Here is a 27,724-nt window from a genome sequence, read left to right as displayed (position 1 = left end):
ATGGTCTAAAATATAGATGAGAAGACATAGTGGAAGTAGAACCCAACAAACATGGCAATGGATGGAAAGTAGGAAATAAGGGAGACAAGTAAACCCCAAATAACTCTTAACATTTTACACCTGAGTGCCTGGACACAAGGCGCCATAATCAATAGAAAGAGGTTTAAGGAGAGGAAAATAATTAGCTATTGATTATGTTGAGTTGATGGTTGGGTTGGATATCCAAGTAGAAATATATCATCAGGCATTTGGATATTAGACTCAAGAGTGGGATGGTAGCTGGATATACATATTTAGGAGACATGAGAACAGATAATCATCAGACCCATGGGAATGAATGAGCATATGGGGGAGCAAACATCCAAGATATGGGGGAAAGAAATGATGAACCCACAAAAGAAACTGAAAAAAGCTGTTAAATAGGAAAGACTGAAGTCCTGGAACCAAAGGGAGAAGAAAGTGTCCAAAGGGGTGGATTGGTTAATAATGCTGAACATTGACAAATAAATAGATAGATAGATAGATAGATAACAACTCAAAGAAATACAAGAAAGTACCTCCTCTGTTTCTTTGCAGAGGTGGAAGCCTATGAGTATGGAAAACTGAATATAATAAGACTTTTTCTATGTTTTTGGTTAGTTTTGTGAAGCTGTTTTATTGTTCTTTTTTATTCTATGTTAGTAAGGCTGACAGTCTAACAGAAGAGAGGATGGATACACTGAGAAATATGAGCAATGTACAAACAAAAGATATCAATCAAAAATATTTTTTAAAAAGAAAAAAGGTCATCAGATTTAGCAACCAAGACATCATTGGTGACCTTTAAGAAATCAGTTCCTTTAGAGTGTGAAGTTGGAAACCAGATTACAAGACCTTGATCAAGTGAGTGATGAAAAAGTAGATTGTAGACAGTTTTTATAGGATGTTAATGAAAGAAATGAGACACTTGAGAATTAGCCTGATGTTATGGCAGAGAGGAAGAAAAGGTTATTTAGGGTTTTTTAAAGTTTGGGGAAAATCTTATATATTTCTTGGGAAGGAATCACTAGCTGGGAGAATGAACAATGATATTGTTCATTGGCATTTATAATAACAGAAAAGATGGGGAATGACCTATAGGTCAAACTCCTGTAAAAGACAGAAGGAAAGTGGAGAAATTAGCTATGGCAAAGAAAAGAGCTTCCTCCTTCTGAGACCTGAACAAAGGAGAGGTTTGGAGATTTTTAAAAATGAGGGAAATAACCTGGGGGGAATAATCTTGATCACACTGAAACAAGAGATAAGATAATACATATTATGTTTGTGGGGTGGTGTTGGAAGCATGAAGAAATAGGCAAAGGGGCAGCTAGGTGGTGCAGTGAATAGAGTACCTGCTCTAGAGACGAGAGGACCTAAGTTCAAATACAGCCTGAGACATTAGCTGTGTGACTGGTCAAGTCACTTAACCTTGATTGCTTCAAAAAGGAAAAAAGGAAACAAGAGAAGGTCTGGAGGGAGACCATCAGGAAAATCAAAGAATTGTATTTATAACAGTCTGTCCAGGTCCACAACTTTCTTTGACAGTATTCAGAAATGGAAAACATGAATGTTGGGGATAGTCAGAAGCTGAGGGTCAGCAGAACATGAATAGCAGGAGGTCACAAAGGCAAAATATTCAAGAGTGAAGGACAGTGTCTTTTTTTATTAATTAAAGCTTTTTATTTACATAACATATGCATGGGTAATTTGTTACATTGACCCTTGAAAACTTTCTGTCCAAATTTTATCCTCCTTCCCCCCACTCCTGCCCCTAGATGGCAGGTAGTCCAACACATGTTAAATATGTTAAAAATATATGTTAAGTCCAATATATGTACACATATTTATACAGTTATCTTGCTGCACAAGAAAAATCAGATCTAGAAAAAAAAAAACCTGAGAAGGAAAACAAAAAGCGGGCAAACAACAGAAAGAGTAGAAATGCTATGTTGTGGTCCACACTCAGTTCCCACAGTTCTCTCTCTGGTTGTAGATGGCTCTCTTCATCACTGAACAATTGGAAGTGGACTGAATCATCTCACTGCTGGAAAGAGCCACGTCCAACAGAATTGATCATCATATAGTCTTGTTGTTGCTGTATACAATTATATCCTGGTTCTGCTCATTTCGCTCAGCAGCAGTTTCTGTAAATCTCCCCAGCCCTCTCTGAAATCATCCCGCTGGTCGTTTCTTACAGAACAATAATATTCCATAACATTCATATACCACAATTTATTCAGCCATTCTCCAATTGATGGGCATCCACTCAGTTTCCAGTTTCTGGCCACTACAAACAGGGCTGCCACAAACATTTTTCCCCATGTGGGTCCTTTTCCTTCTTTAAGATCTCTTTGGGGTATAAGCCCAGTAGAAACACTGCTGGATCAAAGGGTGTGCACAGTTTGACAACTTTTTGAGCATAGTTCCAAAATGCTCTACAGAATGGCTGGATCCATTCACAGGTCCACCAACAATGCATCAGTGTCCCAGTTTTCCCACATCCCCTCCAACATTCCACATTATCTTTCCCTGTCATTCTAGCCAATCTGAGAGGTGTGTAGTGGTATCTCAGAGTTGTCTTAATTTGCATTTTTCTGATCAATAGTGATTTGGAGCATCTTTTCATATGACTAGAAATAGTTTCAATTTCTTCATCTGACAATTGTCTGTTCCTATCCTTTGACATTTATCAACTGGAGAATGGCTTGAATTCTTATAAATCTGAGTTAATTATATATTTTAGAAATGAGGCCTTTATCAGAACCTTTGAATGTAAAAATGTTTTCCCAGTTTATTGCTTCCCTTCTAATCTTGTCTGCATTAGTTTTGTTTGTACAAAAACTTTTTAACTTAATATAATCAAAATTATCTATTTTATGATCTGTAATGATCTTTAGTTCTTCTTTCTTCACAAATTCCTTCCTCCTTCACAGATCTGAGAGGTATATTATCCCATTTTTTCTAATTTATTAAAAATATCATTCTTTATGTCTAGATCATGAACCCATTTCGACCTTATCTTGATATCTGGTCCAATTTTCCCAGCAGTTTTTGTCAAATAGTGAGTTCTTATCCCAAAAGTTGGGGTCTTTGGGTTTGTCAAACATTAGATTACTATAGTCATTGACTATTTAGGACAGTGTCTTATTAAGAGAGCCATAACTAGCAAGTTTTTCAAACTGACCCAAAATATCACCTTAGACTAATAGTCCTCAAACTTTTGTTCTCAATATCTTTATCCTATTAAAAAAGATTGAGAATCTGTCCAAAGAGTTTTTGGTTATGTGGTTTATTATTACAGATATTGATCACATTAAAAATAAAAACTAATTATGAATCTGTAGACTCTCTGAAAGGATTTCAGAAATTCCCAGGATGCTCTGGACCAGACTTTGAGAACCACTGCCTTAGACTCATTTGAGTTTATTGAGGGGTTGGGGTCGGGAGGAAAAAATGGAAGCCAAAGATACTACTAGAAGGGTGAAAGGGTCATGTGGCAGAGTCCCTGAGCCAATGCTGGGAAGGCCACATTAAGGGGAAAGGACAGGGGAGTGGGGGATAGAGGGGGAAATCTTGGGTCCTTGATGGGAATATTGCTATTGGCTTAAAGAGAAAGTCTGAGAAGGTGAGAAGCTTACCTGGATGATATTTATGGATTGATCTGTTAGTTTCCTATTGTAAGGCCCTTCTAACTGGGCCCTAAACTCCTTTTCTTCTAAAGAAATAATACAAGAGTTTTTACTTGCACCTAAATCTTGCTCCTGAGCAAAGTCCCATAGCCGTAACTTAAGTCTCAAGAAGTGAGATTAAGTGACTTGCCCAGGCTCACACAACTAGTAAGTGTCTAAGGCTGGATTTAACTCGGATCTTCCTAATTCTAGGTCCAGCACTCAATCCAGGCTGCCTAGGTTCCCACATATAAATTAATATATTTTATTGATATAAGGGCACCCCTTAATATAAGCTTTGCCCTTTCCCTCTTTTCTTTAGGGAGTAATAACGACCAACACAATATTATTAGTTAATTGCCCTCTGCCTCCATTTGCCATCCTTGAGACTCACTATCCCCAAACTCCCTTCCCTGACCACTCTCTTCCGTGTGTTGTAATCCCACAGCAGAATATAAATCCCCCGAAGGCAAGGATGGCCAGCCCCAGCACCCGGCTTAATGCTGGTACACAGGAGGGACACCGGTGTCTAATTTTTCACTCATAAGTATGGACTGGAAATGATATTAGCCCTCTGGCCGTCCTCGATCCCGAGGGAGGGGAAAGGCCCGCTGTTTCTCCAGTGTGCTGGAGCTTCCCGCGGTGTTCTCAGTACAGCTGCGGTTCTCCGAGGATCAGAGATTTCGCCCGCTCGGCCGTCCTGTGGCTCCCAGCTGTCTCCTTCGACCTGAACGGGCAGCTTTATTTATCCAGAGCTGGAGAGGACTTCGGGCCAGAGCTGGCCCTGGGAGCTTGGGCAGTGGGGACCCGGAGAAGGGGGGAGCTCCTGCTAAAGGTCCTCTGGGGGTAACGACCGGAAAGAGCCAGAACTCCAATCCAGGCCCTTTCCGATGCTCGGTCCGGGGCTCGGTTCTCTCCGGCAGGCCTCTCAGGGGCCGGCGCTGCCAGGTGGGGGCTGCTAATTAGAAAGCGCAACAGCTTGGGGAGGAGGAGAGAGGCGAGTGATGGAGAGGCGGGTGGGTGGAGGGCTGGATGAATGGTGAGGGTGAGACTGCAAATCCAGCGTCGCTCCTCCAGCTGCTCACGCCTCCCTGGGCTCCGCTGCCAAAGTCACCCAGTGCTGTGGAGGGAGGAGGGTTTGGGTGAAAGGATGGGAGAGGGATGGGAGACACGGACGGGGAGACTGGGGGTCTCTGCGATCTCTCCTGTGCTGGGAGAGCTGGGAAGGGGGAGGGGCTGCAGATTTTAGGGGGGCTCATAGAGAGCCCCCCACGCCTCCCTGCTGAATGTGAGCGCCAGACTCCAGCTGCTTCCATTAAGATGAGAAAGGGCCGTGTGGTGGCAAGGGGCCTGAGGCGCAAGCACGAGAGGGAGGAGCAGCTGCTGAGCAAGGAGCCCATTGCCCCTCTGTGGGCATGGCTCCTGTTGCTCCAGCGGATGCCCGGTTTGGGGCCGGGGCTCTCTTCTGGCATACAGAGGGGCTTCCGGGGGGCGGGACTTGGTTTTCTTAACTTGACTGCTTCAACAGCTCAGTTCAATATTTAATTTTCACATAAATCCTCGCGCTGGAGCCCCCCCTGCCATGGTGTGGTTCTCAGCTGTTTCAGGCCTCCTCCTGTGGGGGCTGCTGGACCTGCTGTCCCTGTACCCCCAAACCTCTGCAGCAATGCCCTTATCGATGGGCACTGATAATGACTTATCGATTGGACGCTCCAAAACCCACAGGGAAACTCTGCAGTCTGAGAGGCCCAAGGAAGGGGAGGAGAGACTCCAATGGGATAAACTGAAGTCGGTGGGGAATGAAAAGGGCCGACTCTGGAGGCAGGAGAACCTGAGTTCAAATCCAGCCTCAGACACTTGTAGCTGTGTGACCCTGGCTGCAGCCCCTTCCCCTGATTGCCTTAAAATACACACAGAGAGACACAGATAATCACACGTTAGTTTGCAGCTCTGAATTTTGGTTCTGCTGCTTCCCCTGTGGGTGCTCTCCACCTCTCAGCTCCTCATCAGGAGGACTCTCGGCTGTTACAGAGGCAGCCGGGGGAAGTTAGGCCGTATCCCACCTCGGCCACTTCCTACCTGGGAGATCTTGGCCACATCCGTCACCTCTGGACCTCAAGTTTTTTATGTGTGAAATAAGAAGAGAGAGTTAAACGTCTCTAAGGCCCCTTCCAGCCCCAGAACTGCTTCCATGGCTAAATACTCGGTCTGAGTTCCCCCTCGAGCATTTGCTAATTATGATCACAAGTGAGTCAAATCCTCCATCAGAACCTCAATTTCTTCACCTGTAAAGGGACACAGTAAAACTCTCAGTGCTCTCCATCCGTGAGAGAGCTGCCCAGTCCGGAGCAGGCCCTGTACTAAAGGTGGGGAGACAAAAAGAAAAATAAGAGCCTTATAAATAAGATAAATAAAATGAGTCTTCCAAAGTCAGCTGCCTGGAAAGAGGAATGCAAACACTCTGGGACTGTGTAAAAAAGTTTTCATCATTACGATCATCCTTCTGTGAGTGGTCATCAACTGCTCAGGGGCTCCTGGGACGTTCTATGAGGCACAGAGTGCCCTCCGGGGCTCAGCGTCCCAGCTGTACAAGAAGCAGGTGGAGCTGGTGGCCTCTAGGTCAGCCCCTGCCAGCTCTGACTGATGGGCAAGCTGAGGGCCAGCACTCGTGGCCCGGGTCACGTTCTGCCCAGATGTGTCCTTCTGGGACCAGGACACTAGCCTGGCAGCAAGGATTGGGAGTGATTTAGTGAGATCATCGGAAAAGGAGACAGAAGGGAGAGGGGATGACATCCACCCTATTGCATTTCTTAGCTACGGGACATGTCCATCCAACGGCCTAGAGGCTGTTCCCCATCTATAAAATAAGTGAATCAGGCTATTTTAATCTCTAAAGTTCCTTTCAGCCCAATTGCAGCACTCATTCTGAGGGCCCTCCCAGCTCTGACCTCCTGGGTTCTAAAGGCCTTCCCAGCACTGACCTCCTGGGTTCTAAGGCCCTCCCAGCTCTGACACCCTGAGTTCTAAGGGCCCTCCCAGCTCTGACCTCCTGGGTTCTAAGGCCCTCCCAGCTCTGACATCCTGGGTTCTAAGGGCCCTCCCAGCTCTGACCTCCTGGGTTCTAAGGGCTCTCCCAGCTCTGATCTCCTGGGTTCTAAGGGCCCTCCCAGCTACAACCTCCTGGGTTCTAAGGGCCCTCCCAGCTCTGACATCCTGGGTTCTAAGGGCCTTCCCAGCACTGATATCCTAGGTTCTAAGGGCCTTCCCAGCTCTGACCTCCTGGGTTCTAAGGGCTCTCCCAGCTCTGATATCCTAGGTTCTAAGGGCCCTCCCAGCTACAACCTCCTGGGTTCTAAGGGCCCTCCCAGCTCTGACATCCTGGGTTCTAAGGGCCTTCCCAGCACTGATATCCTAGGTTCTAAGGGCCTTCCCAGCTCTGACTTCCTGGGTTCTAAGGGCTCTCCCAGCTCTGATCTCCTGGGTTCTAAGGGCCCTCTCAGCTACAACCTCCTGGGTTCTAAGGGCCCTCCCGGCTCCAACCTCCTGGGTTCTAAGGGCCCTCCCAGCTCTGACATCCTGGGTTCTAAGGGTCCTCCCAGCTCTGACATCCCGGGTTCTAAGGGTCCTCCCAGCTCTGACATCCCGGGTTCTAAGGGCCCTCCCAGCTCTGACCTCCTGTGTTCTAAGGGCCCTCCCAGTTCTGACCTCCTGTGTTCTAAGGGTCCTCCCAGCTCTGACATCCTGGGTTCTAAGGGCCCTCCCAGTTCTGCCATACTCTGTTCTAGGAGCCATCCAAGCTCTGACATTTCATATTTTAAAGGCATTTCCAGTTCTGAAATTCTATGTCCTAGGATTCTGACATTTCCTGTTCTAAAATTCCTTCCACTTCTAGCATTCTAGGTTCTAAAGCTCTTTACAATTATTCAGAGATTGCTTAAAATTGTTGAACAACCAGCTCTCCTGGAGAAAAATAGCTGTACCCTCAATAGACTTTTACATCTTTTATATTTAATCTGCATTACTGAAATTGTCTCCATCACTTCCTAAGCCTAGACAATCAACAAAACAATAAACTCAACCCTGTTTTGTAGCACTTGGCAATTCCCATGTCAATGCTTTTTCTGAGAATTTATTAATCAGTTTTCCAGTTCAAGCTGGTTCCAGGGGACTACTGGTGCTATTCTCTGTCCTAAGAACCCTTCTTCCTCTAAAAATCTAGGTACTTAAGAATTTTCTGACTTGGCATTCAATGATCTAAAGCTCCTTCCAATTCAAATATTCTACATTCAAAGGTCCCTTGCAGCTTTACCATTCTTCCTAAGCTCTCTTCCACTTGGAACAATCTATATTGTAATGTTTTCTCTTCAAAGATCCATTCCAATTCTATTTATTATAGTAATATTAAATCAATAATTATGAATAGTGAATTACTAATTATTAATAATAACAAAAGGAGGAAACAATTTCTTCTAGGACTATTTTTACTTGAATCCTATCAAAAAAGATAATAATAATAATAATAATTGACATGTGCCCTGAGGTTTGCAAAGAATTTATTTTTTCTCATTTGATCCTTACAGTAACTTGTGCAGTAGAACCTATTATTATTCCTATTTCACAAATGGGAAAACTGATGCTCGAGGAAACTATCTGATTCTGACAATTCTATGTTCTCTGATTTCTTCTTGGGTTCTAGGTGACTTAATGTGGTAGTCCTGTCTTCTAAGTGCTTAGAGCCTAGCAAATGACCCCAAGACTGCCCAAATCACTTAGAGCTAGTATGACATTCAGTGATGAATGCCCAGGGCAGAGGGACAAAGATGATACCCCATTGTTAGGTAGGTGAAATGAGGGATTTCCAAGAGATCTGGGTTTCAACCAATGTCGTGATAGAGCAGAAGGGACGTTGATGGAAAAGGATGAAGGAGAGGCCATTAAATTATGGGATAAGAAATGGGCACCGAGAAAAGTAAAGAAAGATTTAAAAAGGAACATTTCTATTCATGGACACTTGTATGAACTGGTTGGGTGGGAGGTGGGAGGTGGAGTGGGGCTGGACATGGGTCTAATGAATAGAGCAGGATTGAAAAAGGAATAGTCAATAGACCCGGCACGCCAAGAGGAAAGAATGGATTTTTGCAAATAATGTAATTTGCAACTAGTTTTTAATCCTACCCACCCACCCTCAAACTGGGTACTTCTCTCCCCTCCCCACAAGAGAAACCTCACCTCATTGACTGAAGCAACGTGATTAATGAGAGCAGACATGCTGAGGGCCCGAGCCCTTGGGCAGAAAGATGTACTTGGGGGACTAGAGGAAATGTAAGCTCCACAGAGATACCCCAGAAAAAGGATTTTTCCAGCTATAGACAAAATATGTCATACATAAAACTGTGGGGACCCTGCATTTCCTAACAATTCTGGCTGTTGAGTGTAGTGAGCTCCCAAAGAGACAGAGGGATGGGGAGACCAAAATAACAGATCCTGCAAAGGTCATTTGGATTTGTTTCCATCATACAGGTCAGAATAAATTCTTTTTCCTAGCTGAATTCTCTTTACAGGGTTATTCAAACAAGTTTGTCTTCCCATTGTACACACTAATGATTAAGCAAGCTTTCACCAATCAGCAACAGACAGGAATACTGAAGGCCCTCTCAGTTAGCATCTCAGTTTTCTCACCTGAAAAATGAGGGAGTTGGATTAAATTATTTCTTAGATATTTTGCACTTCCATTATTCTGTGTTCTAAGGTCCTTCCTATGTCTAATAACTGCTCTGAAGTCCTTCCCTACTCTGCCATTCTGTGTGCTAAGGACCTTTCCAATTCTGATTTTCTCTGTTCAAAGTCCCTCCCAGTTCTAACATCTTGGGTTCTAAGTTCTCTCCCAGCTGACATTTTGTGTTTTAAGGGCCCTCCCGGCTCTGACCTCCTGGGTTCTAAGGGCCCTCTTGGCTCTGACCTCCTGGGTTCTAAGGGCCCTCCCAGCTCTGACCTCCTGGGTTCTAAGGGCCCTCTTGGCTCTGACCTCCTGGGTTCTAAGGGCCCTCCCAGCTCTAATATTCTGGGTTCTAAGGGCCCTCCCGGCTCTGACATCCTGGGTTCTAAGGGCCCTCCCAGCTCTGACACTCTGGGTTCTAAGGGTTCTCTTTCCCAGCTTTGACTTCCTGGGTTCTAAGGGCCCTGCCAGCTCTGACACTCTGGATTCTAAGGTTTCTCTTTCTCAGATCTGATATTCTACAACTCCTGGAAGATGAGGACATGTGATAACAAGTTAACCGGGGATGTAACTCTCCGGGGCGTTCGCTGCCTCCTTAGCTGGGGCCCGATCCCAGATCGCGTCTGTGTGGGGCTCTCTAGCTGAGACGGCGGGTAAATGCTAAAACAACAGTCGGTTGTCTGAGATTCTGAGTCCCAGGTTTAAGTTATATGGAAAGGGAGGAGAAGTGGGGGGGGCTGCGCCGAGCAGAGTGATATTAGCAGCAGGGATTGTGTCACAGTCCATACAATTGAAAACACTTATTGTCTGACGGGCTTGATTAACTGTACATATTGCTAACACCTGCTCGGAAATCTAATGAGGGACAGAACGGCTCCGATCAGGTCTGTGTGGGCGGCGCGCGTGACTTGGCTGCTGATGTCCCAAACACGGATTTACGTGTGCGGGAACATGGATACGATCATATAGACGTGCGGCGAAATGAGGGAACATATGTTGCAGCCTCAGAGACTTTTAAAACTGAAAAGGCCATTGGAACATCGGAGCGGGAAGAGAAACTGGAGCGTGATAATAGCCAAGATGTACGTAACACTTCTCGTCTGCATTTCAGAGTAACCCTGTGAGATAAACGCCAGGGCTATCATTTATCCCCCATTTTACAGCTAAGGAAACTGAGGTTCTAAGGGTTGACACCAGAGTGTACAGAATACCCGACCTGGAGTCAGGAAGTTGTTCAGTCACAACCAACTTTTGGGGGTTTCCTTGGCAAAGTCACTGGAAGGGTTTTCTATTTCCTTCTCCAGCTCATTTGACAGATGAGGAAACTGAGGCAAATAGAGTAAAGTGACTTGCCGAGGATCCCACAACTAGTGGGGTGAATGGGATCATTCTGGAGCTGTTCCCGCCGGCCATTCTTATCAGTGTTGATGGGAGGAGGGCTGCAGGAGCTCCCCTATTGAATAAAGGCGTGAGCTTTCCCGTATTTGCTCTGATGTCTCAGAAGTCCTTTTCCACTTCCATCCTGATGTACTGTTTCCCACCAACCTCACCACCATCCTGTTTCACTTAGGACCTCTTGTCTCTGGAGCTGGCAGACAAACACTTGACTTCCTTGGTTTAGGGAACTCACATGTAAAGAGATGAATCCTTACTCTGAATCCGAGGGTCTTTGTCTATATTTAAGCTTCAATTAAGCAGAAATTCAACAGGTGATGGAGATTCAATAACTCTCCAGCAGTAAGAGAATTGGAATTGTGGAGGCTTCCCAGAGCAGTAGTCCCTGCACCAGTCTTCCAGTTATCCCCTTTTATCCCATTGTTGCCCTCCCATTAAAGCTCTAAATTTAGAGTTTTAGAGAGTTTTCTAGATCACCGAGAGGTTAAATAACTTAGCCAGTGTGTATCAATGGTGGAACTTAAACAGAGAACCTACAGGCTCGCTGGGCTGTTCTCTATCCATAGTGACCTGCAAACTTGTCAAAACTGGGTAGAGAATAAAAGAAGAAAAGCCAGGAGTGAGGGCTACAAAGATTTCTGCATTGTGCAAACTCATCTGACTGCAAGATCAAATCAACTTGGATACTTTCACTTCTAAGAACCCCTTGTCCCTGGGTCCCTTCCCTCCCTCCCTCAGATTAAGAAGGTGTGGGTTGGATATTAGAAAGTCCCTCCCAGATCTCCATTTAAGAAGGGTGAATAGGGTAGACATCTCATCACTTCCCGCCTGGCTGCAGGACTTTATCATGCCCCCCACCCAGGAATTCTCCCTCCCCTTCTTCCCTACTTCCCCTTTTCATCTTCTTTTTATGTGCTGTCTTCCTACATTAGATTGTGAGCTTTTTGAAGGGAGGGATCATCTTTTACCTTTCTTTGAATTCCCAACTGTTAGCAAAGTACCTGGCATGCAATAGGCACTCAATAAATGCTTTTCCCCCTCCATTTCTGCTGTCTTCCCCATTAGATTATGAGGTCCTTGAAGATTTTGCCACCAACCCTAAGCACAATGCCCAGCATACAGCAGGCACTTGATAAATGCTTTATTCATTAATTATTTATTCATGTTGTCTCTCCCATTAGAAGGTAAGTTCCTTGAAAATAGAATTTTGCCTTTTTTTGTATCACCAGTTTTAAATGCCCAGCATACAGCAGGCACTTAATAAATGCTTTATTCATTCATATGGTCTCTCTTGGTAGACTGTTAACTTCTTGAAAAGAGATTGCCTTTTGCCTTTCATTGAATCCGCAATACTTAATACAGTGTCTGGCAAACAGTAAACACTTAATGTTTATTAAATGACTGTAAAATACATGGCATTTCATTCTGAAACTCATGATATTTGCTTCATTTTCTTAAAGGCTTTTTTTTTTTTGGCTTTCATCCTACTTCTTGCCTATATTGCCTCCTGATGGGCAAAATCACCAGGGAAGGGATCCGAAGATAAGTAGAGTATGACTCTTATCACGTAGTTATCGCTCCCTTCTCTGAATTCCTGTCACACAGAGAGATTGTAATGTAGAACTTTCTCCTTAACTAGAGAAAGATATAAGCCAAACTAGAGCTTCCATGTAGGATTTTTTCTGTCTCTCCTAATAAGGGTAGTCATTGGCAGCCTGTCATTGTTGGGATGCCAGGACTTCAGACCCTTTTATTCCAGTTTAGAAAGGCTATGAGTCTCATCTTTCTCCATTTGGGGTTAAAAACATCGGATAAGGATAAAAAATTTCCTCTTACTAATATTGGCAGTTTCTGAATGTGGCCAGGAAGGAATCATTCTACAATCCCCTAGGCAAGTCATTTATTCAGTCTTTTATTCAGGTCTTAGTTGTCTGATCTGTAAAATGGAAATAATAATAGCACCTTTCTCTAAGAGGTATTATTAGGATCAAGGATCAAACTATATAATATATGAACACTTTGCAAACCTTAAATTATTATAGAAATGCTAGTGAATTTTATCATCATCATTGACTTACAGTGGAATGGACACCTAGCACCCTGCTTGCTCTGTGAGCATCTCTGTCAATATTACCAGGAGCTATGCCTAGATTCAGGTTTGATTATGTAGGATTTCAACAGGTGAAGTAGAGTCAATGATTCTCCACGGTGGAAGAATATAAAGCATCCTAGTTCAGAGCCCCTCCCCACATTTATTTCCCAGATCTTCCTCCTGTTTCCATTATCGTCATCCCATTGACACAATCAACCAAGATGGGGAAGGAACTGTAGGGTCATAAATTAGAGTTAGAAGTAATCTCAAGCCAACTCAGCGTACCTAGGCCATCCCTCCCCTTTGTTATAGTTAAGGAAACAGAAGTTCTCATTCCCCAAAGAGAGATGATAGCACTCCTCAATTTTCTGGACAGCTGTCCACTGAAGATAAAGGATTCACCTTGTTTTCCCTTGGGCCCAAGGAATCAGGAGCAATGGGTAGATATTTCAAAGAAACAGAAATAGGCCTGCTGTTGGAAAGAACTGCTGTCTTGCTGAGATGCTGAGCTGCTATGGGAAGAAACATTTGTCTCCAACAAGTCTCCAGATGTGTTTCTCTGAACTTAACAGACATCCCAGCCTAGGCTCATACTGGAAGTCCTCCTAGCTTGATTTAATTTCCCACAGTTTGTATCATCCCCAGCTCCACCTAGCCTTCAAAAACCCACAATCTCCTCTGCACAACGATGAGGAAACCTGTGGCAGAACATTGTGTACACAGAAAGCACTTAATAAATGCTCACTGAAAATAAGGTCATAGTAACAACTGGAGTACAAGGATTCTTTTCTTAATCAATGTTTACTGAATGTTGATTGCCTTGATGATTCATTCAACAAACTTTCTTCCCAAAAGCATCTTATCTACTTTATGGAGCCCAGTGCTATCTTTTGTAAATAGATTTGGGCAATAAACTGGTTCCTGCCTTAGGAGGAAGATAAGAAATAAATATGGATTCAAGGTGGTCCCAACCTTAGTAAGGAGAAAAAAAATAAACATGGATTCAAGGTGGTCCCAACCTTAGTAAGGAGAAAAGAAATAAGCATGGATTCAAGGTGGTCCCTGCCTTAGTAAGGAAACAAGAAATAAACATAGATTCAAGGTGGTCCCAGCCTTAGTAAGGAGAAAAGAAATAAACATGGATTCCAGATGGTCCCCGCCTTAGTAAGAAAAGAAATAAACATGGATTCCAGGTGGTCCCAGTCTTAGTAAGAAAAGAAATAAACATGGATTCCAGGTGGTCCCTGCCTCAATAAGGAAACAAGAAATAAACATGGATTCAAGGTAGTCCCAGCCTTAGTAAGAAAAGAAATAAACATGGATTCAAGGTAGTCCCAGCCTTAGTAAGAAAAGAAATAAACATGGATTCAAGGTAGTCCCAGCCTTAGTAAGAAAAGAAATAAACATGGATTCAAGGTAGTCCCAGCCTTAGTAAGAAAAGAAATAAACATGGATTCCAGGTGGTCCCACCTTAGTAAGGAGAAAAGAAATAAGCATGGATTCCAGGTGGTCCCAGCCTTAGTAAGAAAAGAAATAAACATGGATTCCAGGTGGTCCCTGCCTCAATAAGGAAACAAGAAATAAACATGGATTCAAGGTAGTCCCAGCCTTAGTAAGAAAAGAAATAAACATGGATTCAAGGTAGTCCCAGCCTTAGTAAGAAAAGAAATAAACATGGATTCAAGGTAGTCCCAGCCTTAGTAAGAAAAGAAATAAACATGGATTCCAGGTGGTCCCACCTTAGTAAGGAGAAAAGAAATAAGCATGGATTCCAGGTGGTCCCACCTTAGTAAGGAGAAAAGAAATAAGCATGGATTCCAGGTGGTCCCAGCCTTAGTAAGAAAAGAAATAAGCATGGATTCCAGGTGGTCCCAGCCTTAGTAAGAAAAGAAATAAGCATGGATTCCAGGTGGTCCCAACCTTAGTAAGAAAAGAAATAAACATGGATTCCAGGTGGTCCCTGCCTCAATAAGGAAACAAGAAATAAACATGGATTCCAGGTGGTCCCAGCCTTAGTAAGAAAAGAAATAAACATGGATTCCAGGTGGTCCCAGCCTTAGGAGGAAGATAAGAAATAAACATGGATTAGAACAATGCTGAGGGAATAGGGCTGACTCTGGAATCCAGATCGGGATTCAGATCCTGCCTGTGTCATTTAAAACCTGTGTGATGTAAGACAAGTAATTTATCCTCACTCAGCCTCAGGTTTTTCATCTGTAAAAGCAGAGGGCTACTGAGGTTCCAGTCCTAAATCTTGTTGTCATTGTTTAGCCATTCCAGTTTTACTGACTCACCATGACCCCTTTTTGAGATTTTCTTGGCAAAAATACTGGAATGGTTTGATATTTCCTTCTCCAGCTGGGAAACTGAGACAATCAGGGTTATTGTAACTTGCTCAGGGTCACACAGTTAGTGGGTGAATGGGATTGGATTTGAACTCAGATCTTCCTAACTCAGTCTGGTGCTCCCATCTAGCTGATCTGCCCTAAATCAATGATTTTTTTCCTAATGGCACAAAGAATGGCTGCTTAGACTTAGGTGAATTGTAATGCAAAGGAAAAATGTGGGTTCCTCTTACCCAGAGGGGAAGGATCTAAACTCCCGGAGATGAGAGGGATTGCCTACCTCACCTCCAAGTGAGTCCCCTTGGGTTCCAATTCCCTTAAGTCTGCGTGGCCACCCTCTGGAGCCAGGTCACACTGTGATGTCATAGACAACCACAGACCTCTCCAATGTCCAGCTCTGACATCCTGGAACATTTAACATTTCATGGAAAGTTCATTTACAAAGTAAAGTGTTATGTGAGACCCGGGAGGGGTGCTCATTCCTGACGCTCACTGGGGGCTTTGTGGAGGGGCTATGAGGGAGAACCGGACAGACCAGGCTGACTCGCTGATTGGAAGTGAAATCGAAGCCCTGAAATTGACTTAGGCTCTCTCTGACTTGTGTCTGCCTTCCCTCCCTGACAGCTCCTCCCACCTCCATTGCCGTCGTGGCTGCTGACACACCTGCCCCGTTTAGCCGCTACCAGGCTCAGAACTTCACCCTGGTCTGCATTGTGTCGGGAGGGAAGCCAGCACCTGTGGTAAGTGTCCCGGGCCCCAGCATCCCACTCATCCCCCCTGTCCGATAACGTTTGGACATCCCATTTCCTCAGCATTCCAAATGAAGGTTCAGCTGGGAGATGAGGATGACCATGAGGGAGAACCTAGCTGCCAAACCAGGCCAGAATTATCTCCAGGAGTCTGAGGAGCCGAGTTTGAAGGACAGATCAGCCGCTCTCTACCTGCATGGCCTTGGAAAATATCACACACCTTCTTTGAGACTTGATTTTCTCATCAACAAAACAAACAAGTGAGACTGGAACATTTCTAAAGTCCCCTCCAATTCTTCAGCCCATGTTTTTATGAGCCACCACAATATTTTTGGTCTTACCTGCCCACAATGACCCACCCCATCTTTCCTTCTCATCTAGTCTCCCAGAGCTAAAAGAACATGTTCTCCTCCCCGATCCTGAGGCTCAGAAAAACAAAGAAAAGGGAGAATGAATAAAATCTAACTGGCAGTTTTCTTTTAGGGCCACCCTAATATCCTTGAAACCTTAATAATTTTCCCAATTTTATTGTCATGGCTATTTTAAGGGACAATTTGAGTGTGGTTGAGAGAATGGGTGGTTGGAAGGGCTAACCTGGAGTGATTTAGGAGAAGGGAACAGCGTGGAGAGGCAAGCAGGAATCAGGGAGAAATTTGACTCCAGACTTTCTCCATGTGCCTCATTCCTTCTAACTACACAGAAAAAAAAAAAAAAAAAACAGCAAAGCATTATGGAAAGGGCTCTGGATTTGGAATAATGACCTATACTCAAGGCTCGTCTCTGATACTTACTGCCCAAGTGACTTTAGATCATTTCCCCAGACCTGAGTTTCTTCATCTGTAAAATCTGGAGGTTGCATTAGATTGCCTCCAAAATCTCTTCCAGTTCTAGAATTATGACCTGCCTTTAAATTTCACATTTTACTACTTAGTACCTTTGGAAGCGTGTACAAGCTCGGACACCCCTTTCTTCCATGAAATGAAAGATGGCAGACCTTAGAGTCTTGTCCACCTCTTAATTCTCTGGGGATTCCCAAAGGACCTGGCTGGTGGGCTCTGCCACAAAAGCCACAAATCCTCTTGATTTAAAGATCAATGTGATTCTGCACCAACTCCACTGGAAACCCACATTTCCTCCCCAGATACAATGGGCACAATAGAAAGAACAGGATAAAAGGCTCCATGTGACCTCCTAGACCCCAGAGAAGACTGGGGTACAAAAGAATGTTCCGAACACCTACTCCCACTCCCCCCACTCTATTACTCCTACTTGCTCCCACATGCTCACCGCTAACACAGCCAGCGACAAAGGGCCATCGACAGGTGCTGCCTGCCGTTCTCCGAGGGTATCCTGGGAGGGGCCCTCCAGGAAGCTGCTGGTAGGATTCTGATGTCCCTTCCCCCCCATTCCCACTGCCACTGCCAACGCTGCCTCGGGCCCTTGAAACCTTTCAGGCCTCTAAGGTTTCATACAATCAAATATTCCCCCTTTTTAGAAAATGCTTCTCAGCCCCCCATATTCTGCCAGCTTCTTGCATCTGCCTGGGATGTTGGAAGCTCTGAGGAATCCTTTGATATAAATTACAATCCGGCTTTTGAAGCACTTTTCAAAAAACCCAAAGCAGGCCTTTATGTGCAAGCGACATTCATTTTTGGAGGCTTTAAACCCTGACAGATTGGCCTCTCCTGAATTGGATTCCACCCCCTCCCCCAGCAACACCCCCCTCCCCCTCACTAATTCTGTCTCCTCTCCTCCCATTGTCTCTCTCTTCCTCTTTTTCCTCCCCTATTTTCACTCTCCTGGGACCCAGCCTCCCTCAGTGATGCTTCCCACATGTACACCGCCTCCCTCCTCAGCTCCCATCGATTTATTTATACGATTTATTAAAGAGACACCCGTTTCCCACAGGCCTCTGAGCGCATGTACCAAAATATAAAAACAACAAATTGAATTAAATTCCGCAGCTCAAAACTTGAATTCCCCATTAGAAGAGAAAGCTAGAGGACAATTTTCTTTCTTCAGACTGCGCACCTCTTCCCTCCCACACAAGCACACCTGTTCAGATTTCAGGCTCACACACACACACATACAATTTTCTCCCATTTCTTCTTCCAATATTCTTCTAATTTCCTCTCCCGGCTACTTATTCTATCTCCACATTCTCAGTGGCTCCCATCCCCTGTATAAAGTCAGAAGCCGCCGGTGTGTTCCAAGACCCCCTCTCAGGTGGGACCCCGCCTCTGATGGGGGCACTTTGGCTTTCTCTGGAATCCTGGCTAAGCGTAATGAGGCAGGTTTGGGAGGAGGTGTGATCCGTGCCCCCAAAAAGCAGCCTTGCCTGTAACATGGACGCCTCTGGGAAACTCCCAGTCTAATAGGGAAAGACACAATTAGTCCCCGGTCCCAGAAAGCCCGTCTCCAACTAGATAAGGGAGAATCAAAATTACAGGGATCTTGGGCGGCACAAGAGAGCCTAGATTTAGAATTTAAAGGAGCTCAAAAACCAGCTAGTCCAACCTCCTTTTATAGATAAAGAACCTGAAGCCCTAGGAAAGGGGTCCTCACACTACGGCCTCGGGCCAGATGCAGCAGCCGAGGACAATTATTCCCCTCACCCAGGGCTAGGAAGTTTCTTTCTTTAAAGGCCCACAGAACAAAGTTTCTGTTTTTACTAGAGTCCGGCCTCCAACAGTCTGGGGGACAGGGAACTGGCCCCCTAGTTAAAAAGTTTGAGGACCCTTTAAGGTCACACAGGTCATAAGTTTATGAAGTAAGATTTGAACCCAGGTCCTGTAACTCTCAAGTTCCTGTCCTCGGGGACTTTTATTTTGAGGGAGAAGATAGAATTCCCGCTCTCACGGAGCCAGCCCCCCCACATGACGCAGGAGTTCCTGCCGTCGGGGACTTTTATTTTGAGGGAGAAGATAGAGTTCGTGCTCTCACGGAGCCAGCCCCCCCACATAGCGCAGGAGTTCCTGCCCTCCAAGGACTTTTATTTTGAGGGAGAAGATAGAGTTCGTGCTCTCACGGAGCCAGTCCCCCCACATGGCGCAGGAGTTCCTGCCGTCGGGGACTTTTAATTTGAGGGAGAAGATAAGAGTTCGTGCTCTCACGGAGCCAGCCTCCCAACATGGCGCAGGAGTCCCTGCCCTCGGGGACTTTTATTTTGAGGGAGAAGATAGAGTTCCCACTCTCACGGAGCCAGTCCCCCCACATGGCGCAGGAGTTCCTGCCCTTGGGGACTTTTATTTTGAGGGAGAAGATAAGAGTTCCCGCTCTCAGAGAGCCAGCCCCCCAACATGACGCAGGAGTTCCTGCCGTCGGGGACTTTTATTTTGAGGGAGAAGATAGAGTTCGTGCTCTCACGGAGCCAGCCCCCCCACATAGCGCAGGAGTTCCTGCCCTCCAAGGACTTTTATTTTGAGGGAGAAGATAGAGTTCGTGCTCTCACGGAGCCAGTCCCCCCACATGGCGCAGGAATTCCTGCCCTCCAAGGACTTTTAATTTGAGGGAGAAGATAAGAGTTCGTGCTCTCACGGAGCCAGCCTCCCAACATGGCGCAGGAGTCCCTGCCCTCGGGGACTTTTATTTTGAGGGAGAAGATAGAGTTCCCACTCTCACGGAGCCAGTCCCCCCACATGGCGCAGGAGTTCCTGCCCTTGGGGACTTTTATTTTGAGGGAGAAGATAAGAGTTCCCGCTCTCAGGGAGCCAGCCCCCCAACATGGCGCAGGAGTTCCTGCCCTTGGGGACTTTTATTTTGAGGGAGAAGATAGAGTTCCCGCTCTCACGGAGCCAGCCCCCCAACATGGCGCAGGAGTTCCTGCCCTTGGGGACTTTTATTTTGAGGGAGAAGATAGAGTTCGTGCTCTCAGGGAGCCAGCCCCCCCACATGGCGCAGGAGTTCCTGCCCTTGGGGACTTTTATTTTGAGGGAGAAGATAGAGTTCGTGCTCTCAGGAGCCAGCCCCCCAACATGGCGCAGGAATTCCTGCCCTCCAAGGACTTTTATTTTGAGGGAGAAGATAGAGTTCCCGCTCTCAGGGAGCCAGCCCCCCAACATGGCGCAGGAGTTCCTGCCCTTGGGGACTTTTATTTTGAGGGAGAAGATAGAGTTCGTGCTCTCAGGGAGCCAGCCCCCCAACATGACGCAGGAGTCCCTGCCCTTGGGGACTTTTATTTTGAGGGAGAAGATAGAGTTCATGCTCTCACGGAGCCAGCCCCCCAACATGACGCAGGAGTCCCTGCCCTTGGGGACTTTTATTTTGAGGGAGAAGATAGAGTTCGTGCTCTCACGGAGCCAGCCCCCCCACATGGCGCAGGAGTTCCTGCCCTCGGGGACTTTTATTTTGAGGGAGAAGATAGAGTTCGTGCTCTCACGGAGCCAGCCCCCCAACATGGCGCAGGAGTTCCTGCCCTTGGGGACTTTTATTTTGAGGGAGAAGATAGAGTTCGTGCTCTCAGGGAGCCAGCCCCCCAACATGGCGCAGGAGTTCCTGCCCTCGGGGACTTTTATTTTGAGGGAGAAGATAGAGTTCGTGCTCTCAGGGAGCCAGCCCCCCCCACATGGCGCAGGAGTTCCTGCCCTCGGGGACCTTTATTTTGAGGGAGAAGATAAGAGTTCCCTCTCAGGGAGCCAGCCCCCCAACATGGCACAGGAGTCCCTGGCCTCCAGAAGCTCCAAGCCTAAGGCAAGACACAGCCCCCGACCTGGAGGAGGAAGCCCCCAACTAGATGGAAATGTCACGGGCCCCAGCCTAGGCTGCTATTAGAACGAAAGCTCCCAACCTAAAGAAAGAAGCGAGAGAAATATTTTAAAATGATTTAAAAATGGTTCGTCTGCAGCTATAATTGTACATCTCCTATTAAACAACCTCCAGATAGAAAATCAGGTTTCATGCAACAGATGAATTGGAAGACAACTCCTCCCATTAGAAGCAGACGCACTCGGGGAGTCCTTTAATTAGTCACACCCTCCCCTCCCCCAGCGCTTCGAGATAGTATTTGATATGCAGATTTGACAAGCAGATTCACTGGGCCAAGTCCCGGCTTCCTCCTGGCTTTCTGGGCCAAGACTGGGACACGATGTGAATAACCCCAAAGGGGAATTCAGTAGCACTGGGCTGCCTTTGACCTGGGCCACATGGTTTGTTTGGAACAAAAGCCCAAAGAGAGTCAGGAGATGGTGGAGAACCAGGATAAGGCAGAGCGTAAAACGGCGGAGGCCAGTGCGGACACGTGCAGGGGGGGCGGGGCAGAGTGGGGGGAGGGGCCTCTCCGAGGGCTTCCCGGGGTGCGCAGGCCCCGCTCACAGAGCAGTGGGACTTAGAAGCCGGACCGCTCCCCGGCTGGCCCAGAGCCCGCAAGGAGTCCTTCCCTATCTGAGACTCATCCCTCCCCCCAGGTTTACTTCAAGCGAGACGGGGAGCCCATCGAGGCGGTGTCTCTGTCCGAGCCCGCCGTGGGGACGGCCGCCCTCCAGGACAGCCGGGCCTTCCGCAGCCTGCTGCACCGGGACCTGGATGACACCAAGATGCAGAAGTCGCTGTCCCTGCTGGACGCGGAGGGCAGGGGCGGGCCCCCTCACACCGAGGGGCCCTTCCGGGGGCTGACCCCCGACCCCGGCCTCGCCCTGCCGCCCACCACGGAGAACATCCCAGAGACTGTCGTGAGCCGGGAGTTCCCCCGCTGGGTGCACAGCGCCGAGCCCGTGTACTTTCTGCGGCACAGCCGGGCCCCGGGCAGCGACGGCACCGTGGAGGTGCGGGCCCTGCTCACCTGGACGCTCAACCCGCAGGTGGACAACGAGGCCCTCTTCAGCTGCGAGGTCAAGCACCCGGCCCTCTCCATGCCCATGCAGGCGGAGGTCACGCTTGGTAAGGGGGGCGGGGAGCGGCTCCCTCCCGGAGGGCGTGGGGGGAGGGGAGGGGGCGGGGTGGTCCAGGAGAACGGTGAATGCCGGGAAATCGGGGCCTCGGAGACCGGAGCCAGGCCGTGAGCCAGGGCAGGGACACCCAACAGCTTTACTAGGCGAGGTCATGCGCTTGTTGGCTGAACCAAAGCCAGGGACACTGAGGTGGCCCAAGAGTCTCTTCCAAAATGAGCATCCAGTGTCTCAGAGAGGAGAGCGAGGAGACTGAACCCACCGCGTGAAGCCGGACAGGTCCTTCCCCTGCTTGGGATCTGCTTCCCATGTGGAAACCGAGAGTACCCCCAACTGCCTCCCAGCCCTGGCATTGCAGGCTCGGTTATCTTTCCAGCTCTGACATCCCGGGTTCTAAGGGCCCTCCCAGCTCTGACATCCCGGGTTCTAAGGGCCCTCCCAGCTCTGACCTCCTGGTTCTAAGGGCCCTCCCAGCTCTGACATCCCGGGTTCTAAGGGCCCTCCCAGCCCTGACATCCCGGGTTCTAAGGGCCCTCCCAGCTCTGACCTCCTGGGTTCTAAGGACCCTCCCAGCTCTGACCTCCTGGGTTCTAAGGGCCCTCCCAGCTCTGACATCCTGGGTTCTAAGGGCCCTCCCAGCTCTGACATCCTGGGTTCTAAGGACCCTCCCAGCTCTGACCTCCTGGGTTCTAAGGGCCCTCCCAGCTCTGACATCCTGGGTTCTAAGGGCCCTCCCAGCCCTGACCTCCTGGGTTCTAAGGGCCCTCCCAGCCCTGACATCCCGGGTTCTAAGGGCCCTCCCAGCCCTGACCTCCTGGGTTCTAAGGGCCCTCCCAGCTCTGACATTCCAGGTTCTAAGGGCCCTCCCAGCTCTGACATCCTGGGTTCTAAGGGCCCTCCCAGCCCTGACCTCCTGGGTTCTAAGGGCCCTCCCAGCTCTGACCTCCTGGGTTCTAAGGGCCCTCCCAGCTCTGACATTCCAGGTTCTAAGGGCCCTCCCAGCTCTGACCTCCCGGGTTCTAAGGGCCCTCCCAGCCCTGACCTCCTGGGTTCTAAGGGCCCTCCCAGCCCTGACCTCCTGGGTTCTAAGGGCCCTCCCGGCTCTGATCTCCTGGGTTCTAAGGGCCCTCCAAACATTGACATTCAGTGTTCTAAATTCCCTTCTGACTCTGGCACTGTGAGTTCTCCTTCCAAATGCTAATTAATTTTCTGACTTTTCTTGGTTTTATGGAATACTCTGGGAGTGGAACAGAAATATTCTAAGAAAGGGGATAAATCTTCAAAAGGGCAAGATCTAGTCCTGACACTGGTACCTGGAGACGCCCAGGAAACAGTATCTACCCCTTTTCCTGTTGTAATTTTCACACACACACACACACACACACACACACACACACACACACACACCCCTGCTCTTAGCTGTGGCTTAAGGAACATTCTAATTAATGGAATTCAATTCAGCAATTCAAATCAACAAACCTGATTGAGGTTTTGTACAAAGCCTGGGATGGGCAGCAAATTCAGGAAAGGGAGTAACTGAGGCAGAAACATGAACGAGTTAGACATGTTCACCGTCCTCTGTAAGCTTGCCAAGTAACATATATGTAGATGCACGTGCCGTATGACCTGTGTCTACATACACACACACACATGCATATAAAACTTGATCCCCACAACAACTCGGGGATTTAGGTTCTATGATTATCCCCGTATTATAGAAGAGGAATAAGTTAGATGGAGGCTAAATGACTTGCCATGTCTAAGCATCTCAGGCCCTATTTGAACTGAAGCCTTCCTGAATCTGGGTCTACCTTTGAAACCCAGCTGCCTCAGGAACGTGCCATGAGAATGTACACGTCATTCTGTGTGTCCCACTCAGAGGAAGAAGAGGAGGCTGTCAGTGAGGAACAAGAAGGGCTTTCAGAAGGAGGAAGCATTCGAAACGAGTCTTGATAACTTAATTTACATTTTATCACCTAATCAGAATAAAAGATCATATTTCTACAGAGCAGTGAGACTTACGAAGCCTTTGCTCATGATTGTTGTGAGAGTGAAGGAGCACTAGACTTTGAGGCGGAGGAACTGTTCAAATTCAAGCAAACACTAGTTGCATGACTCAGGGCATGTCGTTCCCTGAACCTCAGTTTCTTCATCTGTGAAATGATTGTGAAATGAAGTGTAAACAGATGAGTTCAAAGAAAAGATCTAACATTAAGGGATCTGCATTCAAATAATATTCTGTATTTATGATCTTGGACAAGTTCCTCGATATCTTTGCGCCTCAGTTTCCTTCATGACTGGATGACTGCTGAGGTCACTCGGGTCTCTTCATCCATAAATCCTCAGTGATCAGTGCTGGAGGGAGTAAAAGGATGACTCCCCATCTTTCTGAGGAAGAAACTTTGAGGTCAACAATCGAACGACACTTTTAACATAATCCATGCAGTGTTGCCATTACAATAAGGAAGACTCCTTTGGGTCTCTAATGGTAATATTTTTGGCAATATAATGGATAAGTTTAAGGAATTAGGGGTAGGGAGATACCGCAAAATCACACTCTGGAGGCAGATATGATCACATAAAGACAATCTTGTCCTCAAAGGCGATGGTTTCCTCTTCATCTTTGGCTGGAGTTTCATCCCCTATAAAAACTCCCTCTCTCAGACCTCAGCTTTTAGACCTTTACTTAGAGGCTTAACTGACTGGCTGATGATAATAAGAACAGTAACAAACACATGGGATGAGAGGGGCAAGATCTGGGCAAGTCCAGAGCATTGGCCTGAAATGAATAACATGCAATTCAATCTTAATAGGGATAAATGTGAAATCTTCTACTTGAATCAAAATATATATATTGGAAAAAACCAGGATGGTGGAGATTATACAGAAAAAAGATCGGGGGGCCTAAGTGGATTACCAACTCAATAGGAGTGAGTCAAAAAATGCTAACATGATCTTGGACCATATTAAGAAGAGATTAAGTTTCCAGGAATAAGAAAGCAATAACCCTGGTATCATTGTCAGATCATGGTGTTCCATCATTGATCCTCATCCTTGAGGAAGGATATTGATAAGATGGAGAGCAGCCAGAGGAGGGAAAGGATGGTGAAAGGCTTTGAGTCTATGTCCCATGAGGAGGGTTTGAAGGAACTGGGGTTGTTTAGGTGGAGGGGAGGCAATGTGAGCAGGACATAGCTGTAGAGCTACCAGGTAGAAGTGGGCTTAGCACATGTTTGGTATGGCCCCCGGAAACAGAACCAGGAGCAATGCCTAGAAGATAGATTGAAAGAAGGTGGATGTCAGGAAAAGGCTTCTGATCATCAGAACTGTCTGAAAGTGGAATAGACTACCTGTAGTAGTCCCAGTTATAATGGGATTCCTTTCAAGAATGGGTTGACCTAGATGGCTGCTGAGATCCTTTCCAACTCAAATTTCATGATTCTGTGATTCAGTAATATGTGTGGTTAGGTCAATGGCCATATCTTAAGTGTGAAAGGTAAAGATAACATTTTTGTTTTTCAAAAATGTTTCCATTCTTTTTCATTATCTCATTTTTTTATTTAATAGTATTTTTTCCAATTACATGTAAAGATAGTTTTCAATATTCACTTTTATAAGATTTTGAATTCCAGAATTTTTTATCTCTCCCTCCCTTTCCTCTCCCCAAGACAGCAAACAATCTGATATAGGTTATACATGTACTGTTATATTAAACATATTTTCACATTAGTCATGTTGTAAAAGAAGAATCAGAGCATAAGGGGAAATCACAAGGGAAAAAAACAACAAAATGAAAATAGAGTGCTTTGATCTGCATTTAGACTCCCACAACAGAGTTGTGAGTATCAAAGGAGATATACATATAGAGACAGATACATGCACATGTGCACGTGCATATGTTCATACAGTGTGCACATACACCTGTGTACATATACATGTGTGAGCATGACTCTGTGTTCATACATGTGCACTGTGTGAGCATATGCACATGTCCACTATTCTTCCTATAGATGGGGATAGTATTTTCCATCATAAGTCTTTTGGAATTGTCTTTTATTATTGCATTACTGAGAAAAACTAAGCCAATCACTGCTGATCATCCCACAATATGCTGTTACTGTGTGCATCTCCTGGTTCTGCTCTCTTCACTCTGTAGCAGTTCATGTAAGTCTTTCCAGGTTTTTTCTGAAACCCACTGGCTCATTATTTCTCATGGCACAATAGTGCCATTACATTCATAACTACAATTTGTCCTGCCACTCCCCAGTTAGTAGGCATCCCTGCAATTTCCAGTTCTCATCCTCCACAAAAAGAGCCAAAAGCTCCCCTTCTTCCAGGAAAATGCTCCTCTAGCCCCCTGTCCCAGGGGCAACATCATAGCTTTAGAGAGAAGATGTTCAGGAGCCATGTAGTCCATTCTCTTCATTTTATGGGTGAGTAAACTAAGAAGAAGAGATTGCTCAAAGTCACAGAAGTAATAAAGGGCAAAAATAGGATTTGAACCCAGATTCTTTTACTCCAAACCCTACCCCCTAAATATTATACTGCTTCCTATTTGGGTTTCATTAAATCATAAATATATGTTGTCCCTGCAGGATCCTAGCCATTGCCCCTCTAGCTGTGTCCTCTCATCCTAGGACCATCATCAGAGCTAGAAGAAACCTGAGGACACAGAATTTCAAGACTAGAAAGTATCTGAAGGGTCATTTAGTTAGGAGGTTCTCAGAGACAACTTGTTCTTTCTAATATCTTTACAACTATATTTCATATAATGAGCTTCCTTTGTATCATTTTATTTTATACATTTAAAACCACTATTCTGAAATAGGCTTCATCAGCCTGCCCGAGAAATCCAGGACACAAAAAGAGGTTAAGAGGATTGAACTAAGGGGTTCAACCCAGTACTCATTTGACAGAACCCGAGACAAACACACCGAGGTAGATCATCAATGACGGAGCTGTGAATCCTACCTAGCTCTCCCAAGTCTAAATCCAGGGCTCCTTCCTGTACCAATAGCACAGCCTGCTCCATCGGCTAGTCCCACTTATCTCTCTGCTCCTTCCATCGCTCTGATTCTTTCTCCTTTCTTTTATGCCTCCAATTACTCGAACAGAAAACCAGCCAGCTGCTACTTCTGCCTAATGAAGCATTTCCTCAGCTCTGGGTCCAAGGATAAAGGAAAGTCTATTTCCCTTTTTGTGAGACATTTGCTATCTACAGAATCAGTTCCTTTCCTATCTGTTTCCTCAAAAAGAGAAAAGAGAGAGATGGCAGACAGGTACTTCAGAGGGATTTGTGGTGAGTAGAGCTTCAAAGTGCCTTCCCCCAACAGCTCTGAACTCAGGTTCTAAACCGCTGGCCTTTGCCAATGCTTCACCTCTGGCTTCCCGTCGGACCTTTCTTTCTTTGAGTAGCTGACCCTGCTAGTTCTTATTCTAGGTGCCCATGCTAACAATCCCTCCTTGCTTTCCCTTTCCAAGGGCTTGGGGAAAGAAAAAGGTAACTATAAACAGGCTCCACACTTGGGGATGTCACCCCAGGAATATTGGTGGGAAAGGGAGATATTGTTTTAAGCTGAGAGCCATGGAGCAGTAGAAAGAAGTCTGAACTTAGAGGTGCAGGGCCTGAAACAAATTTTTAGCTTGACCGTTTTCTAGCCACGAGACTTTGGGCAAATCACTCAATGTGTTTCTTGAGTTAAAAATGGGGCAGTTGGATGAAATTTATCTTTCAATCCTTTTCAGCCCTAAATTTACATTCTTGTGATCCTAGAAGCAAAAGCTGTGCGTTAGAGTCCCAGCAGTGACCTGTGTGATTCCAGGCAAGACACTTCTCCTTATTGGGAACCTCAGGTTCCT

At 46.3% G+C, this 27,724-nt stretch overlaps 1 protein-coding gene and 1 long non-coding RNA gene across 2 annotated transcripts in view; one reads left to right on the top strand and one right to left on the bottom strand.

The window, feature by feature from the left end:
- Positions 1-27,724, top strand: part of IGSF21 (immunoglobin superfamily member 21) — a 401,664-nt gene that overhangs the window by 345,337 nt on the left and 28,603 nt on the right. The window contains exons 5-6 of the mRNA XM_051988401.1: positions 15,859-15,974; positions 21,386-21,857. Coding sequence (XP_051844361.1) covers positions 15,859-15,974; positions 21,386-21,857 — 588 coding nt within the window. The remainder of the gene's footprint in view (positions 1-15,858; positions 15,975-21,385; positions 21,858-27,724) is intronic.
- On the bottom strand, positions 14,320-15,216 carry LOC127555798 (uncharacterized). Its single transcript, XR_007952290.1, has 3 exons — positions 14,810-15,216; positions 14,675-14,765; positions 14,320-14,406 (listed from the first exon to the last, which is right to left on the bottom strand). It is a non-coding gene; the product is annotated as an uncharacterized LOC127555798 (long non-coding RNA).

The sequence above is a fragment of the Antechinus flavipes genome, chromosome 3 (genome assembly GCF_016432865.1).
Source record: "Antechinus flavipes isolate AdamAnt ecotype Samford, QLD, Australia chromosome 3, AdamAnt_v2, whole genome shotgun sequence".
In the NCBI taxonomy this organism is placed as follows: domain Eukaryota; kingdom Metazoa; phylum Chordata; class Mammalia; order Dasyuromorphia; family Dasyuridae; genus Antechinus; species Antechinus flavipes.
Note: the sequence above shows the minus strand (reverse complement) of the source record. Positions and strands in the feature narration are given on the sequence as shown.